At 47.4% G+C, this 17,500-nt stretch overlaps 2 protein-coding genes across 9 annotated transcripts in view; both read right to left on the reverse strand.

Moving 5' to 3' along the window:
- The window catches only part of arhgef10la (Rho guanine nucleotide exchange factor (GEF) 10-like a), a 78,830-nt gene extending 71,493 nt beyond the window's left edge, over positions 1–7,337 (reverse strand). Inside the window, exons 1-3 of one of the 4 annotated variants that reach the window (XM_035632191.2) lie at positions 7,053–7,335; positions 315–573; positions 202–239 (exon numbers count right to left, since the gene is read on the reverse strand). In XM_035632191.2, coding sequence (XP_035488084.2) covers positions 202–239; positions 315–568 — 292 coding nt within the window. In that variant the 5' untranslated portion in view covers positions 569–573; positions 7,053–7,335. Of the gene's footprint in view, positions 1–201; positions 574–7,052 lie in introns of all 4 variants that reach the window. The other 3 variants (XM_035632190.2, XM_035632189.2, XM_035632192.2) reach the window with 3 other exon arrangements.
- A 1,258-nt stretch (positions 7,338–8,595) lies between these two features.
- chd5 (chromodomain helicase DNA binding protein 5) overlaps positions 8,596–17,500 on the reverse strand; it is a 33,280-nt gene continuing 24,375 nt past the window's right edge. For 3 of the 5 annotated variants that reach the window (XM_047332915.1, XM_047332913.1, XM_047332916.1), the window contains 12 exons: positions 16,743–16,887; positions 15,986–16,145; positions 15,812–15,891; positions 15,504–15,666; positions 15,342–15,431; positions 15,092–15,235; positions 14,123–14,231; positions 13,848–13,980; positions 13,548–13,764; positions 12,485–12,648; positions 12,033–12,153; positions 8,596–11,836 (listed from right to left, as the gene is read on the reverse strand). In XM_047332915.1, coding sequence (XP_047188871.1) covers positions 11,709–11,836; positions 12,033–12,153; positions 12,485–12,648; positions 13,548–13,764; positions 13,848–13,980; positions 14,123–14,231; positions 15,092–15,235; positions 15,342–15,431; positions 15,504–15,666; positions 15,812–15,891; positions 15,986–16,145; positions 16,743–16,887 — 1,654 coding nt within the window. In that variant the 3' untranslated portion in view covers positions 8,596–11,708. The remainder of the gene's footprint in view (positions 11,837–12,032; positions 12,154–12,484; positions 12,649–13,547; positions 13,765–13,847; positions 13,981–14,122; positions 14,232–15,091; positions 15,236–15,341; positions 15,432–15,503; positions 15,667–15,811; positions 15,892–15,985; positions 16,146–16,742; positions 16,888–17,500) is intronic. The other 2 variants (XM_047332917.1, XM_047332914.1) reach the window with 1 other exon arrangement.

Below are 17,500 nucleotides of genomic sequence, written 5' to 3' on the forward strand. Positions count from 1 at the left end.
ACGAAGTTGCTCAAGAACATTTTGATGCTAATTATATTCTTCCACTCGGGGGAACTTTTGAATGACACCATATGGTCTTTTGCGAAGACTAAATTTTATGAGCACACGAGTTCCACTGCCGGAGGCCAGATTGTCTGGAAATCTAAAAAATCCATTTGGCAGAGATTTATTAAAAATGTGTTATTCTTGAAGACGTCTCACCTGCAGCAGAAACCGAGGCCACGTCCCGAGTGGAGACGACGTCCCCCCGAGTGGAGACGTCCCCCCGAGTGGAGACGTCCTCCCGAGTGGAGACGTCCCCCCGAGTGGAGACGTCGTCCTCCCGAGTGGAGACGTGCTCCTGTCCAGCAGGAGTAGAGGTTTGTTGAAGGTGAGTCGTGTCTGTGGTCGTCTGTGATACGCCGTCTGTCGTCTCACCGTCCTGGACACAACTGACAGAACATCTACTGTCCTCAGGTTTCTTCTCCTCCTCGTCCGCGCTGTCGTCAAACTCGAACTCTTCGCCCTCGTCCTCGTCCTCCTCGTCCTCCTTCGGCGGCGGCGGAGGCGGAGACGTCACGGTCGACATTGTTCCTGAGAAATTGACAAGATTAATAATGATTAATGAATGAAGATTAATGTTAATAATCAAAAAGGACCTTTGTATTGAAAGTGACAGAATGATTAATAAAGATACTTTTTATTTCTACAAATCAAAAGACAAAAATATAACACCAGTTTTTAGTACTGCACTTAGTGTGAATCTGGAGGTTTGTCTTCCCCTTTTATAAAAAGAATTATGGAGAAAAATGTTCTTGTGTCTTATAATAAACCATAACTGCTTAACAAAATACCTTCAAGATTAAAAACCAAACAGAGATGAAGAGAAGTGAACTCAGTGTGTTCACGACAACATGTAAGACGTCGCACTCGTGTTTTCTTGAAGGAGCACAAAAACACTTTAAAGCCCCAGTGTGTAATTTTTAGTAATTGTCTTATTGTCCGATTCCATTTCCTGTTTCCGTCAGCGTCTCAAACTTCAACGTGAACGCGACGTGTTCTGGACCGTTGAGTTCAACAACCGTATTCAACACGACGCAGAAACATGGAGACTCACACGGAGGTCGGTCCACCTCATGTGACTATATTTAACTCTTATATGAACAGAGTTATGGACAATATATTCAACTTCTGTGAATAAGTTCTTCTGAATATTACACACTGGGGTTTTAAGCTGAACAGAGTTTTGAAGGGACATCACGGAGCGGGGCAGGTGGAACTCTTCCCTGAAACATGCTGCTTGTGAGTTGTGAAATTCATGGTCAGCACTTGTTGTTTAACCTGAGCTGTCGTAATGTCACTTATGACTCTCATGATGTTTTACTGCGGCCTGATGACATGATGTCTGTCGGCACTGTGCTTCAGGAGCATGGATTCTGTGTTAAAGAAAGAAAGAGACTTTCCTCCAGTCGACCCACTCGCTGGTCCAAATCAACAAAGACTCTTTTGTTGAGTGAAAACTTGTGCTCAGCCATTGTTTCTGCATTCGTCACTGCGGCTCTGATTAGCTCACAGGTCACTGGTGTAACACGCAAACTGTTGTGTGGAGGATTTCATCCGAGCGAACGCAGCCTCCTCTTCTGAATGAATTATATATGAAAGTTATTGCTTCTTCACTTTCACAAACAAAGGTCACGCTGACTGAAGCAGAACCGTCTGAAGGAGAGCGCCCTGACATCCTGAAGAAGAAATCAATAAGTTCACATTGTAATAGTTTGCTAGTGCCTTAAATAAATTCTCTAAAGATTTTCACTCGACATTTCTCCCTGGAATCAAACCGACAGGAATCCTGAGCGACCGTCTCCCCGAGCGAAGGCATCAAACTGACTCCAGCTGAGAGAAATAAAGAGCTTTATCCTTCAGGGGGGAAATGAGACACATCACCAACTCCTACACGCCCCGTCCCTGACCTACATAAGAGCCTGCAACGCTCTCTCTCCCCGGGTGGTGTGGGAGATCCACGCCATCAAACTTCTGAATGTACAAGTTCTGGTTCCACCCCCGCTTCACATTGTGCTGCTCCTCATGTCCCTGAGCAGTGAAGACACAGACTCTGCTTTGAAGAACAAGATTAAATGACAGGGTTAAAGAGAAAACTGAAGGTCTTAAACCCTGTCATTCCAAAGTTTCCAATCTCCTGGGCTGCGTCTTTATATTCTATCTAGAGATCTGTGTTCGACCCGTCGCTCGGTGGTCAGTCGCTCGCATCAATGGACAAAGGAGCAGCAGCAGCTGGTGACGCCTGAATCAACAGTGTCGTCGGAGAATCTCACAGAAAGTCCGAGAGAGAGCAGCCGAACTTCACACAACAACATGACAAACAGTCTGCCGACGATAAGAGAGCAGCAACACAAACGGTGCCAGGCAGCGGAGACTCCTTCCTCCCTCGGCTGCCCTGAGGAACTCCCATCAAGAGATACGACTGTGTGACTTTGATACGACTCGTCGAGACAAGACGGAACCCGTGGTTGTGGAGGGGATAACGATCCCGAGTGGGAGGCCGCTCACAGACGTTCTCCTTAACGTCGGCGTGGCCTCACCGCAGACTTCAGATCAGCCGCCTGCATCATATTTATCACCACTGTGGATTTCAACTGTAAATGAATGAGGGAAGACCGAGTGCCGAAGGCCGCGCGGAACCTAATATAATCTCACTCCGCAAACACGACATGATGAGAGGTTTATTTATCTGTGCATATTTGAGTTTTATTCCTCCAGGTTTTTTTACTGTCGCGTTGCCACGGTTACAGTAAGACGTTTCAGAGATGCATTATTCATTCAGCAGCCGGTGTGACCTTCACTCGACCTCCGTCCACGGCAGCAGAGGGAGTCACCTCCACCTCCCGTCTGCCATGTGTGCTCAGTGCTCTCAGTCTGCAGGACGGATGAGCAGGGAGACGGAGACGGTGCTTTTGTTTATGAGGACAAATAATTCTGATAGTGATCAAATACATACATCCCCGGGATAGAAGAGGAAAAAGTCAAGCATGGTGTATCCAGACTAATACTCAAATACGTATTAATCTGGGACCACTCGGTCATGTGACGTCTGTTGAGCGACAGACCAGAGCAGAGAGGAGATGATGTGATGTCTGTGATGTCTGTGATGTCTGTGATGATGATTCCACAATGACTGTGAACCAGTGTTGTCGTTTCTATGAGAGAAATGTGAAAATATCAAGTTCTTTTAGTCAAAAGCTCGTTCATCAGCGGCAGCCATCTTGGTTGTTTACCCCATCTCTCTGCATCACGGTATATGAACCCCTTCTCATGTCTCAGGTAAATGTTCCCGTCCTGTCCTGTGAACGTGCGACACAATGAAACCAGCAATTCATCGACGCACCTTCAGACTCACAACAGACGGACTGAAAAAGAAGTCAAACAACAGAGACTAATGTAGGTCAAGGATCCTCCACCTCCATCACAGCAGGGGGTGTTCAAACTGCTGCACCTCGCTGGGACGGCAGGTCCCAGAGGGAGACACCGTGAGCCAATGAGAGACGAGCGGCGAGGGGGCGGCAGGTGAACAGGTGCACGTCATTCTCAGAACGATGACGTGTAAGTTCTGGTGGTTTTGTTCTGCTCATGTAGCTCATGTAGCACCCGGTGGCTCAGTTAGCCACAGTTAGCATCACAACACAAGACATGTTTAAATCCAGTGAGACACTTCACGAGGATGTGTCAACCATAACTCCACCCCAGATCATCACATGATAACCACAGAAGCATCACCAGTAGTTCCACAGTTATCCATCATGAGTAGTTTAACAAACTTTCAGTGGAGCCACAAGATGTTTTGCTAAATGAATCACGTCGTCTTGATTTAGTCTGAACAGGAACACACAGTTTAGAAACTGCTGCCCTGATGAACACACGGTTGGACACGGGTCGACACAGTTCTACTTCCTGGTTGGTTCCTCTCACACTCCACCCCTGCAGGTTCACAGGTCGACATCACGTCACATGGTTCAGTTCTCAGACGTGACGCAGCTCGTTCACAAGAGAGTGGTCGTCATGACGACGGCTTGTCGGGAAGAATCTGTAAAAGTCCTTATTTGTCATATAGTCGAACTAAAAAACTAAAGATTAGGACTTTTTCTTTCCTCCTAATTTTTTCATAATCTGAAGAGAAAGTTCAACAACAAAATCAAGTCAAAGCTCCAGAAGTTCTGACTGGACGTTGGACTTCCTCCTCCTGATGTCACCAGACCAGAGTCACTACAGAACCACCCGGGTTTATTATATTAACATGTCCATGATAGACACATGTATGTATAATATTAACATGTCCATGATAGACACATGTATGTATAATATTAACATGTCCATGAGAGACCACACATGTATGTGTAATATTAACATCTCCATGAGAACCACACATGTATGTATAATATTAACATATCCATGAGAGACACATGTATGTATAATATTAACATGTCCATGAGAACCACACATGTATGTATAATATTAACATATCCATGAGAACCACACATGTATGTATACTATTAACATGTCCATGATAGACACACATGTATGTATAATATTAACATCTCCATGAGAGACACACATGTATGTATAATATTAACATGTCCATGAGAACCACACATGTATGTATAATATTAACATCTCCATGAGAGACGCATGTATGTATAATATTAACATGTCCATGAGAGACACACATGTATGTATAATATTAACATATCCATGAGAGACACATGTATGTATAATATTAACATGTCCATGATAGACACATGTATGTATAATATTAACATGTCCATGAGAGACCACACATGTATGTGTAATATTAACATCTCCATGAGAACCACACATGTATGTATAATATTAACATATCCATGAGAACCACACATGTATGTATAATATTAACATGTCCATGAGAGACACACATGTATGTATAATATTAACATCTCCATGAGAGACACACATGTATGTATAATATTAACATGTCCATGAGAACCACACATGTATGTATAATATTAACATCTCCATGAGAGACGCATGTATGTATAATATTAACATGTCCATGAGAGACGCATGTATGTATAATATTAACATCTCCATGAGAGACACACATGTATGTATAATATTAACATATCCATGAGAGACACATGTATGTATAATGTTTCATGACCGTGTGTGTGTGTCACAGAATCTGTCCACACACACACAGACGGTGTAAACACCTGGAAAAGTCCTAAAGCCGCCTCTGTGTTGCCATGACGACACACACACACACACACAGTCGTCGACACGACTGGTGACAGTTCAGTTTGACACTTTGATCAAACTGCAGGATTCCCACTGTCGTTTCGGAATGTGTCACAGTGATTTTCATACTGAGCCACTTCAATTCAATACAAAGTGTAAACTGTCTCTGAGAGTTTGTTGTCAGCAGTCGAGGAGTTCTTTCAGTGAAGGAGACAAGTCACAGCAGAAAACTGTGGATGAGCTTCCACCTAAACAACATTCCCAAATTCCTTCTGCTGGTTAATTATGTGACGTTCCCACTGGACGGGAGTCAGGTGTGACTCACCATGAACTACACGTGTACACACAGTGTGTGTGTGAGTGTGTGTGTGTGTGTGTGTGTGAGTGTGTGTGAGTGTCCATGGATACAGAGTGTGTGTGGAAGCTGCAGGACGTGTGTGTGTGTGTGTGTGTGTGTGTGTGTGTGTGTGTGTGTGAGTGTCCATGGATACAGAGTGTGTGTGGAAGCTGCAGGATGTGTGTGTGTGTGTGTGTGTGTGTGTGTGTGTGTGTGTGTGTGTGTGAGTGTGAGTGTGTGTGAGGAGTGTTAATGTCTCTGTGGAAGTGTTGGACTGTGACTAAGGAGAAAAGAATCCGATACAGTGGAGTTTCTTCTTCTTCTTCACATCCGGCCCCAGTGAGGCAGAAACAAGAGTCCGCCTCAACATGCTAATCAGACCCTCAGACCCTCAGACCCCCTCCTCCTCCTCTTTATTCTGCTCTGAGGACAGAGGCAGCGTGAAATCCATCCCGGGAGGGGCCTCTGTAGGACGGGAGGCAACCGACCAACTGGAATGGTTAGGACCAGGGCCAGGGCCAGGACTGATGTCTCAGGGACCAGGACCAGGACTGGTGTCTCAGGGACCAGAACCAGGGCCAAGACTGGTGTCTCAGGGACCAGAACCAGGACCAGGACTGGTGTCTCAGGGACCAGAACCAGGGCCAAGAATGGTGTCTCAGGGACCAGAACCAGGGCCAGGACCAGGGCCAAGACTGGTGTCTCAGGGACCAGAACCAGGACCAGGGCTGGTGTTTCAGGGACCAGAACAAGGGCCAAGACTGGTGTCTCAGGGACCAGAACCAGGACCAGGACTGGTGTCTCAGGGACCAGAACCAGGACCAGGACTGGTGTTTCAGGGACCAGAACAAGGGCCAAGACTGGTGTCTCAGGGACCAGAACCAGGACCAGGACTGGTGTCTCAGGGACCAGAACCAGGACCAGGACTGGTGTCTCAGGGACCAGAACCAGGACCAGGACTGGTGTCTCAGGGACCAGAACCAGGGCCAGGACTGGTGTCTCAGGGACCAGAACCAGGGCCAGGAACAGGACCAGGACTGGTGTCTCAGGGACAGGCCCCCCACCCTTCAGCCTCCGGCTCTGAGCCTTACTCAGCACCCCCCCCCCCCCCCCCCCCCCCCCCCGCTCCTCTCCATCCCCCGACCCCCCAGCTCCTCTCCATCCCCCGACCCCCCAGCTCTCCCCAGCTCCTCTCCATCCCCCGACCCACCAGCTCCTCTCCATCCCCCGACCCACCAGCTCCTCTCCATCCCCCGACCCCCCAGCTCCTCTCCATGCCCCCCCCCCCCCGGCTCCTCTCGGCTCCTCTCCATCCCCCGACCCCCCAGCTCCTCTCCATCCCCGGCACAAAGCGACATGCTAGCCCTGCAGCAGCAGCAGCAGCAGCAGCAGCAGCAGCAGGAGGAGGAGGAGGAGGAGGAGACAGAGGGAAGGGAAGTGTGTGTCTCACCTCCTCGTCGCTCCCTCGTCTCTCTTCAATCCTCGGTTCCTCCCATGAAGCCTCCGTTTTCCGTGGATCTTCTGTTTTGACTCTTCTTACTTTTCCCACAACTTCTTCTTCCTGCACCGGGAGCTCCGGGACGAGGCTCCGCCCCTCGCCTCTCTTCTTCCGTCCCTCCCTCTGTCCTCCCTTTCTCTCTCTCTCCGTCCCTCTCTGTTTCACACGGGTCCTTTTCTGTCCGTCCTTTCTTCTCCCTCCCCCTCCTCGGTGCAGACCCCCCCCCGCGGCCCCGGTCGGACTCGGACAGTCCGGCGGACAAAAGCAGGCCGAGGGCGCTCAGCCGGGACCGGCCAATGGCAGAGCGGCCGGAGTTCAGCCTGCAGCCAATGAGAAGCACAGGAGTTGGCGCTTGAACCAATCGGCGGAGACGTACAGAACAAGTGGGCGGGACAAGAGGAATTAGGGGCCAATGCGGTTTCACAGCACTTCCGCATGGGACTGCAGGTGTGTATGTCCGCGACGGTCACACACACCTGCAGCTCGTGTCATAGAGAAATGAATATTCGTATTCATATTTTATTACTCGTTGTGTCGAAAGAGAGTGGAGAGACTTGTTTCTTATACAGTGAAGATATTTGAAGTTTGCTGACAAAAAAGTAAAACATTTAAAATAAATGATTTTATTTTCTTTTAAAAAATATTTATGAAAAATTTAAATTAAAAATCTGTATTTATAAATGTATGATTTTTTTAAAAAAAAATACATACAGTACTAAAGTTAACACATTAAGTCACATAATAATGCACAAAATTAATAAATTGTTGAATTCAGTGAGATTGTATTTGTGTAAATTCATCAAGTCAAAACTGATGTGTTCTTACTTTTTTATCTACTTCTCTACAGAAGTGGTTTGGTTTATTTCTTTAGGTCAAATGATTATGGTTTTGTCATCATTTGACTATCAACAATGAATTATGAATTGATCGATTTATTGGGAAACCCAGCACTTGTGTGATGAACTAATATTAAAAATCTGAAACTAACTCTACGTATACACGACTGTTCATCTGGTCATAAAGATTCAAACTAAAGACAAACATTGTTTTCCAAAACCTGAAGAAGAAAACAAGTATTGAAATTAAGTAATCAGTATGGAAATGGATTAGCCATCAGTGATATATTTATATAATACATTATAATCATTTGTGGATTAACTAGTTAGGGTTTTAGAAGAATTTTTATGTAGCAGCTGGTCAAGTCTGCTTTTTAACCATTTTCTATATTGTTGAACAATTTTATAAATATGATATAAAATTGTATATGTGTATATGTATATGTGTTTAGTGTTGGGACTCGTCTGTGTCAGGAGCATCTGTCTGTTATTTCCAACCTGATCAGCGTCAGTGATTCTATTTCTGCCTCTAATCACATTTGGAGCAGCAGGATCAAGCAGCTTGTGTCGTCAGGTGAGTCAAACACACGCACACACACTCACACACTCACACACACACACACACACACACACACACACACACACACACTCACAGTGTCACTTGTTGTCCAGAAGATTTATTAAAACACATTGAACAAATACACAGAATTACAAATAAAAAGTTAACAATCCACTTTTTTTTTCTCCATTCGCTTCGATTCGCTATACAGAACAAATAGATCAGAACCGTAACAGAACCGCCTCGACGCTCGTCTCCTCAGAGTGAACCGCCACGTCGAACGCTTCATCACATGCTGAGCATTCGCTGCGACGAAGGTGCCTCCACTCGGGGTCTTTTACAGCTTTAGAAGCCAAAGTTAATAAGCATGTACATACATTGTTAACATATTTATAATATTAGACTGAAGCCTTTGTTTTCTTACAGACGTAGTTACATTCGTACCGACTTCAGTTTGATTGCATTTTCATTGCAGAATGTTTTTCTCGTGGTCATCACTCCAGAGGGAACAGACATTGTTTCTGATTGATGAGCACACACACACACACACACACACACACACACACACACACACACACACACACACACACGCACACACACACACACACACACACACTGCAGTTCTATGGCAACACCGTCCAGCTCACATTCACTGGTCGAGTCTCAGCTCGTTACATAAATCTACATGAGATGGACTTTTCTCTCTGAAAAAATCTTTCAAGTATATTTACATGTTACTGAGGTCGTATCTGTCGAGCAACCTAATACATGTCATGGTCGAGAAATTAACAAAACGGCACCGATCATCACTGACGAAGAAGAAGAGGAAGAGGAAGAAGAAGAAGAAGAAGAAGAAGAGGAGGAAGAAGAAGAAGAGGAGGAAGAAGAAGAGGAAGAGGAAGAAGAAGAAGAAGAAGAGGAGGAAGAGGAGGAAGAGGAAGAAGAAGAAGAAGAAGAGGAGGAAGAGGAAGAAGAAGAGGAAGAGGAGCGCTCAAACCGACATGATGCATGTGAAGGTTTCTGTAACTCAAGTCTAAGCACACTTCCTCTTCAGTTCCAACCAATCAACAGAGTCAAATGATAACGACCACGCAAACTGGATGACGATCTGGAAAAGAAAAACAGGAGTTTTCACTTTCCAGTCCAAACGTGTGAGCAAAGTCTTGGTAGAAAAGAAAGAAAGTAGGATGGTGGACGGTCACGTCAGCACACGGTGACAGACGGACTGAACCACATGTGAAGATCCACCGGGCTGAAGTGACGTCTCATCGGGTAAAACAACAACAGAACCACAACAGGAGAGGAGAAGAACTATTCACAGAGAACATTCCAACTGGATCTTCTTCTGCAACACCTCGAACTTTACATGAGGAGAAGCAAACTCCAGCTCGTGTCGCCAGGACGACTGACAGAATGTTCTTGTTTAGTTTGAACAGTGGGAGGGAAACGGGAAAGTCCCTGGGAGACGAACTCACAAGTCTGTTCCCAGTTCGGACTGAGTCTGAACGTGGATGTGGACCAGATGTGTTTCTGTCTGAAGAGCGGGGGGGGGGGCACAGGCGACATGTCCCCCACACGTTCAGAAGGCAGTAATGGACCAACCCCCCCTTTACAAAAATAAAGACAACATCCTGCAGGCACTAGGACCACGAGGAAACAAACCCCCTCCACCCTCAGTCTCCTCCAATCGGATTCAACCAGCAGAAACATCCAAACCCCAAAATGTCCTCAAACGCCCCCCCCCCCCCCCCCACACTTTGTTTTTCAAAGGTTAGCTGACGTTTATCAAATTTAAAACATGGTGGAATATCAATATCATTCTGTGGAGCTATGAACTCCACAAAATGTCTGAAAAACATTGGGTCCAGACATTTTCCTGTAGTTTGACGTTCACGTGAGAAGAACGCAGCCGGAGATTGTACAGGTCAGACGCTCACGTGTCTCACGTGTCTCACGTGTCTCACGTGTCTCACGTGTTCTCACGTGTTCTCACTCGGACAACTTTTCCAGAAACTTTACTTTCTGCTGGCAGGAAAAAAGAGCATCTGCCTTCTCGCACACAGTCTCTGGAAAAGTTCAGGAAACTGTCCGGACTTCCGTGTCTGTCTGGAAGCAGCTCGAGCTCCTTAACTGTGGCATTGTTGAATTTGTACGTGTATATATTATGTTTATATAATTATCACCTGATGTTCTGTTCAATCATTCACATATTATAATTAAACATTAAGCGTCTCTATCCGTAGAACAAACCTCCAGAATAAAAGACTCTCGTGACTTTCTTTACCATTTCAGCCACAAGTGAGAAACCACATGTAATATTAAATTGGATCATAAGTTCATAAGTGAGCGCTAAGTGAACGGAGCAGCAGTGGTTCTGTCTCGCTCCGTCACGATGATCCAGTTCATGAAGGGGAAAGATTTATGAAAAAACAAAAAGCCCTTTTGAGGATTTGTGCCGGTATTCACTGTACTAACCCCGCCCACCTTTTTAAACCATAGCCCCGCTCCCTGGCGCCGCCCCCTCTGTTCATGGCCTCTACAGCCACTACTATCGTTCAAATAAAGAAAGAATCACAAGTATCGCACCGTACACAGAAATACTACGTCTCCTCTGAAACGAGATCAAATCATCTCTGCCTCTTCTGCAGTTTCTGATTCATCCACGAGTGTTCACATGTTTTCTATGATGAGACGTGAGTGAGGTAAAACAAACAGCGGCCTCTGAGTTATGTACAGTATGAGAGATGTGCCGACTGTACATGAGATCAGCTTCAGATCAATACGTTGTCCACTGGTCACCACATGAATGACAACAAAAACACATTTTCATTCAAAGTAACGATAAAAAGCAACAATCTCCCGTCAGGGTGAAGTCGTCGTCGTCCTCGACGCCGCTGCTCGTCAGTCACAGTGTACGATGAGCGGGCGGATGGATCACAGCAGCAGGGCACGCGGCATCAAACAGTCGAGGCTGACGCAAAGAAAACACATGAGCCATGATCACGAAAAACGAAATGCCTCCTCATCCTCCCTCTGCCGGGGAAACTTGATCACGATCCTCAAGAGATAAAAGTGCAATTGTTACGATAGATACATTTCATCTGCATGAATCAGAATCCAGAGACGGTCGAGAGCTCGACGCCGTAGATTTAAAGTCAGGAAGGAGAACGAGGACGATGTGGGGCTCCGCCCCCTCAGGTCAGAGTGACAGTCTCAGTCCTCGATACAGATGACATCACTAGGTTTGCCTGACTTGAGGTCCGGTGTGCCCACGTCCCTCAGGGAGTCCAGAGACTTCTTGTCCAGGTGGCTCGTGGGGGGCGGGGGCCCGTTAGACGACACTACGGGGGACAGAGACGTGACACGTGAGATACGAAGTGTTTGAAGAGAAGAGGAACTTCCGCATCTTATAAAAAACGAAAAAACCGCGACAGTGATCAGAACCAGAATGTCTGTGACCACACACTGTACCCAGACAAATGAAACGCTCCCCTGACGTCACCTTCTACCTGCTGTACTGTACGTGTGGACCCTCACCACTGATGTAGGGGCCCATGGGCATCTGACTGTAGTTCACCATGGGCTGTCCGCCCGCCGCTCGGAACCCGAAGCTGCTGCCGTACATCTGGGAGCAGCCGAACGCGCCGGGGCTGAAAGGCTGAGGGACAAACAGGACAATGAGACAAACAGTCCAGAGAAGATGATGCTTCTGGGTCATTGTCTGAGAAGCCAGTCGGCCCGTTACCCTGGTTACAACCAGAGAAGCAACAGTCGGGACACGTGATGAGTCACACATGACCTCAGGTGTCAGAGAATTTCAAACACACACTCTGTCGAATCCTCTGGGACAGAAACATGGGACACGTGTCCGTGGGGGATAGTGAGTCTCCACTGGGATGATGTGCTTCCTGACTCGCGACCTCAGAACAGAATCTTTACTCTCATGATCAGAGAGATGACGCAGCAGGAGAAGAAGAGCGGAATCTCACCTGCTGCGGCGGAGGTTCGCTGCCGCGGCTGGTGAGGCGGCTCAGGATGCTCCGCTCCGACATCTGCAGCCGGGCCGACACCGGCGGGATGCGGGACAGCATGTTGGGCAGTCGGGTCACGTCGGCCTTCATGTCGCTCAGGAGCTCCTCCAGCTGGTTGAGCACTGGAAGACCACGACAACACATCAGACACGTTAACGCATCGTCATCAGTTCCTGGGGAACGGACACGAAGACAAGAGCGACGCATTAAAAGGTTTTGAAAAATCCCTTTAAAATCAGTAAATTTACTTTTAGTGACAAATTAATTGTGGGAGCAGCATGAAATTTGCTCCTGACGCACATTGACGTAAAATGATGAAACTGAGTCAAACAGGATGTTTCCTGGTCGGGGCCGGATCATGGTCATGTGAGGCCCCGGGGCCCCACTGGCCCGGTCCATGACCCTGCCTTGTTCCAGCAGCGCCGTGGAAACGTCTGTATTAACTTCCTGTTGTAACACAAACCTGTTCCGACTGATATTGCGTCGTTTTAAGGAATTTTCTACAGTGTAGACATCTTTGCCTTAAAGCCCCAGTGAGTCATTTTTGTAATTTTCTGGCGCCACCCGGTGGTAAAGTTGCAAACCGCATCCAACTGAGCGACTGACAGGGGACATTTCATGGCGGCGCACCGCTGATTTCATTTCCTGTTTCCGTCAGCGTCTGAAGGTTCAACGTGATTGGACGTATTCTGGAGCGTTTAGTTCAACAAGTGTATTCAACACAACGTAGAAACATGGAGACTCACACGGAGGTCGGTCCACCTCATGGAACTATATTTAACTCTTATATGAACACAGAGTTATGGACAATATATTCAATGTCTGTGGATAAGTTCTTCTAATATGATGATTTGCATTAGAAAGTTTTTCTGTCACCAAATCTCAACTGCATCGACACCGAAAGAAAATATATGGTCACGAATTTATGAAAACATTTAAAAAAACAGGGATTTAAGGAGAAACGTGTGACGTGGATGTGTGCAGTGTGATTTCCCTCCAGTCTTTGGCAGATGATAGTTACGGCTGATGCTATTGTGGAGACCTTTGTGCAGCACGGCGTTGGCCGGCTTGTTCCCGGCCAGAGACTCTTTGGACAGGTGCTGGTGCGACTCGGCCAGACACTCCACCTCGGCGAAGCGAGTGTTGAGAGCCATGGCCGGGTGGCTGGCGTCCTGGGTCATGTTCAGGTACGCCGCCCGCCTCAGCTGCTCCTCGATCACCAGCGCCTGCTCCAACAACTGCACAGAGAACAGAGAGTGTGACGGAAGAATAGAATCCTTCAAATCCACGAGTTTGAATTTAATGAGACTCGCGGATTTGCCTTGAAGCGCCGAGCCAGGAACTTGTTCTTCATCTCCAGGTAGTTGCCCTTGTGCATCTCGGTCTTGAAGGGCTCGTTGAGGATGGCGTAGCGCGGGTCGTTCTGAATGTCCTGCCAGCGAGCGTAGCCGTGTCTGAGGCACATTCACGGTCAAGACACAAAACACAAAGAGACGCACAGAAGCTCCGACAATCCTTCAGACAAAAGCATCTTTGACATCCACCTGCTCACAGTCTGTGACTATCGGCCCGACGTCCGTCCGGGGGAAAGGATACGTGACGATGCCGGCCAGCAGCCAGTAGTCGTGGCGACGGTGCCAGATGTCGTGCATCTTTCCAGAGGACATCGCCGCTCGCTCCTCCGTCTGCCACAGGGTGTGAAGCTCTGACACGAAGAACCAGCACGTTAACATCAAACATCACGGTCCAGAGTTCAACATTAAACTGAGTCGTTCAGGCGTTTGCTACATTATTAAAACCCCAAATAGATTGTTTCAGACGCTCCCAGATATGAAGAAAGAAAATAACTTCACACCGGTCGTGTCTCAAAATGCACCAAACTAAAACTGAGCTGCACAACATCACAGAGCAATGTGATGGGAATGAATCAGGACATATTTCAAGTCTTTGCTTTTTGCCTTTTGTTGAGAACGAAGACAAAACACAAGGCACCAGATTCAAGGTCGTTAAAAGCAATAGTTTCAAAAGCTGCATCACATTCCAGCCTCACATGAACACACCCCCTCCTCACTATGAAGGGAATTCGTTGTAGTTCCATATCGTCACTCACCAGCTCTGATTTCGGACGCCACTTGAGCCGCGATGGTAATTTTTGTTTTGTCACAGGATCATGACGTAACTACAACGACGCCGGCCGGTGGACGATTATATTTAAAATATTTAATATTTATATCCGTGTCTATTTTCACCATTAATCAATGGTTTTTGACAAAAAATAGGCGAAACAGAGCTCCACCGCCGTCGTCTTGTCTCTTCCCTCCGCCATCTATCGGCGCTGCGAGCGCAATGCATCATGGTATATATTGCTCGGTTAGTGACCATCGGATGTCCACTACTTTACACTTTGCATTCTGGGATACATTCAGTATCATAGGGTATATGAAATTTCACTAAGAATTCGTACACCACTACAAAATGGCGAAGGCACTATATGGTAGTTAGGGGGTGATTTCGGACCCATCCTATGTGTTTCCTAGTTCTTTGGTCACTTCCTGGTTCACTCACCTGTAAAACCTCCATCTGCGATATTGAACATGAACCTGGCCTTGAACCCGTTCCTGTCCTCCTTCCTGCTCTCGTCCGTCTCGTCCACGCCGTCTTTGTCTCCGTTTAAGCGACTTTCTAACGCGTCTTCGCTCTTCACATCATCTGCAACATGAAAGCTGCTGTTTACAACCAGGAACCATCGCCGGGCTTTTGGTTTCTGTGACATTCTCCTCGTGTTCGGTTCGTCGGAGGATCAGTGGTTTGGTACCTGACTTATTCTCCCTGTCTTCAGTTTTCGCCGGAGGAGAATCACGATCTGCTCTGTCTGACGACTTCTCTGCTTCTCTGCCCGACTCGGCTGAGGGTTAACGTTGAAAGTTCAATTAGACAGACCTCACAGATAAAACATCCCGTTTGGTGCACCACTCACGTGTAGGGGAGGTTTGACTGGATGGCCGCTCGCTCTCCCTCCGGTTGGCAGATGGCGACTGGGTTCCGTCCCTCTCATCTCCGGGTCTGTCCCGCGAGCCGGCCTTGCTCTCGCCGCTGTCAGCCGCCGTCTCCGGCGCAGCTGCCGGCGCCGCGCCCGGAGTCTGTCGAGGGACGGACGGGGCCGCGAGGAGGCAGAGAGGAAGTGGGCAGAGGGCGAAGACACGAGTTAAAAGGTGTGGACAGTTTGACAGCGGCGTCTTCTGAGTATCGAACCGTGGGACGGACAACGGGATGAAAGTGACTCACTTCCTGCTCTGACACTCTCCTGCCGTCGGGCTCCGCGGTCTCTTTGTCCTCGGCGGTTCCCGACAGACACTCGGTTTTCTCTAGAATCCATAAAACAACACGATCACAAACGTTCCTTCTGAGCGAGAGAGAGAAACAGTAGAAACGTGCCGAGCGCGGCCGCTGGGCTCTGACCTGGAGGGACGGGGGTCCCGGGCTGCGTGGCCACGGGACTGGCCGGCACCGGGGTGTTGGGGTCAGACGAGACGCTCTCCGTCAGCTTCTTCAGCTCCATTCCGATGGGAATGAGATCCGGGGAACTCAGCTTCCCGTTGACGTGCTCAAACTCCTGCACCTGCAAATTGATTTAGTGAGTCTGAAGAACTTCGACGAACAGAAGCCTCCTCTGATTCCAGCCTCTGGAATGAGACGACTTGCTGCTTCTCTGTGAAACTTCACTGTGATCTTAATGGACCGATCGATTCATCCAGTCATCTGTCGATTCTTTTCTGGATGAATCGATCGTTAAAATGGTGAAAAGTGTCCATGGTGTTTCTCAAACTCCAACATGAGGTGTAGTTTTGTTCTTCAGTTACTGTCACAGAGGAGCAAAGAACCAGAACATATTCACATGGCAGAAGATGAAATCAGAGAATTGTGGCTTTTCTTTCATAAAACCTACTTGAACCAATGAATCGAGAGTTGGCGATTAATTTAGTAATGGAATACTAATCAATGAACCGTTGCAGCTCTAGATCTGAACTCGTGTGAACATTTAGATTTTTAAATAACAAGAGAACACGTGTCGTCTCTCCTCCTCCCAGACGAGTGGCTCAATGTTCACACGACACCGAGGAAGAAAGAGACCAGAGAAGTTCCTCTCGTCCCCGTCTGCCTCTTCCCCAACACTTCCACCGACTTTCTCTATCGTCTCTCATCATTTTTCCGGTACCTTCTTCCTGACGAGGGACATGACCCCGATCCGGGTCAGGACGTGCTGACGGGACAGCCCCTCCCGCGGGACGCCGTCCGCGAAGGTCTCGGCTCCGTCGGCCCCCGGCTCACAGAGGTGCCTCATGAACAGAGACACGTAGGCCCTGACGGAGCAACACACTCAACGTGAGTACAGTCATGATCATACATGTTGTATATATCTTTTAAATGATGCATACATATACAACATGTATGATTATGACTATACTATAACTATGAAATTATATTTCTTTTGCTTTGTTCACTTCCTTGTCTTGTTTTTCTCTCGCTCCTGTTGCCGCCGAGAGCTGCCAATCAACAATAACAATAAAGCCTCTTATGTCTTATGATTTATGTTTTACGTCTTATTATCTGTGAAGCAGCGGTGTGATATTATCAGCAGATTCACACATTAGTGGGAGAGATGTCAGAGTTCTGAATACACATTTCAATTTCACATTGTTTAACCAACAAAACGTTGAATTAATAAACGGTGTATTCTTCTCCGGGCCGAGTGGAGAAGGTTTTCATGTGGGGAAAATGAAAAAATCCCCCGACAGAACAGAAGAAATATGGAGAGACGTACGACCATCCTCACCATGGCAACAGTGAGATCAGTTTTAAATAATGAAGCCGCAGTGAAGAGCAGGTGAAGCAGCAGCAACATGAACTCGTGCTTCGCTTTAGAAATAACACACTGATTCTGAATATTTATTTATGTAATGTTTGCTCTGGTGC

The sequence above is a fragment of the Scophthalmus maximus genome, chromosome 6 (genome assembly GCF_022379125.1).
Source record: "Scophthalmus maximus strain ysfricsl-2021 chromosome 6, ASM2237912v1, whole genome shotgun sequence".
Taxonomy (NCBI): domain Eukaryota; kingdom Metazoa; phylum Chordata; class Actinopteri; order Pleuronectiformes; family Scophthalmidae; genus Scophthalmus; species Scophthalmus maximus.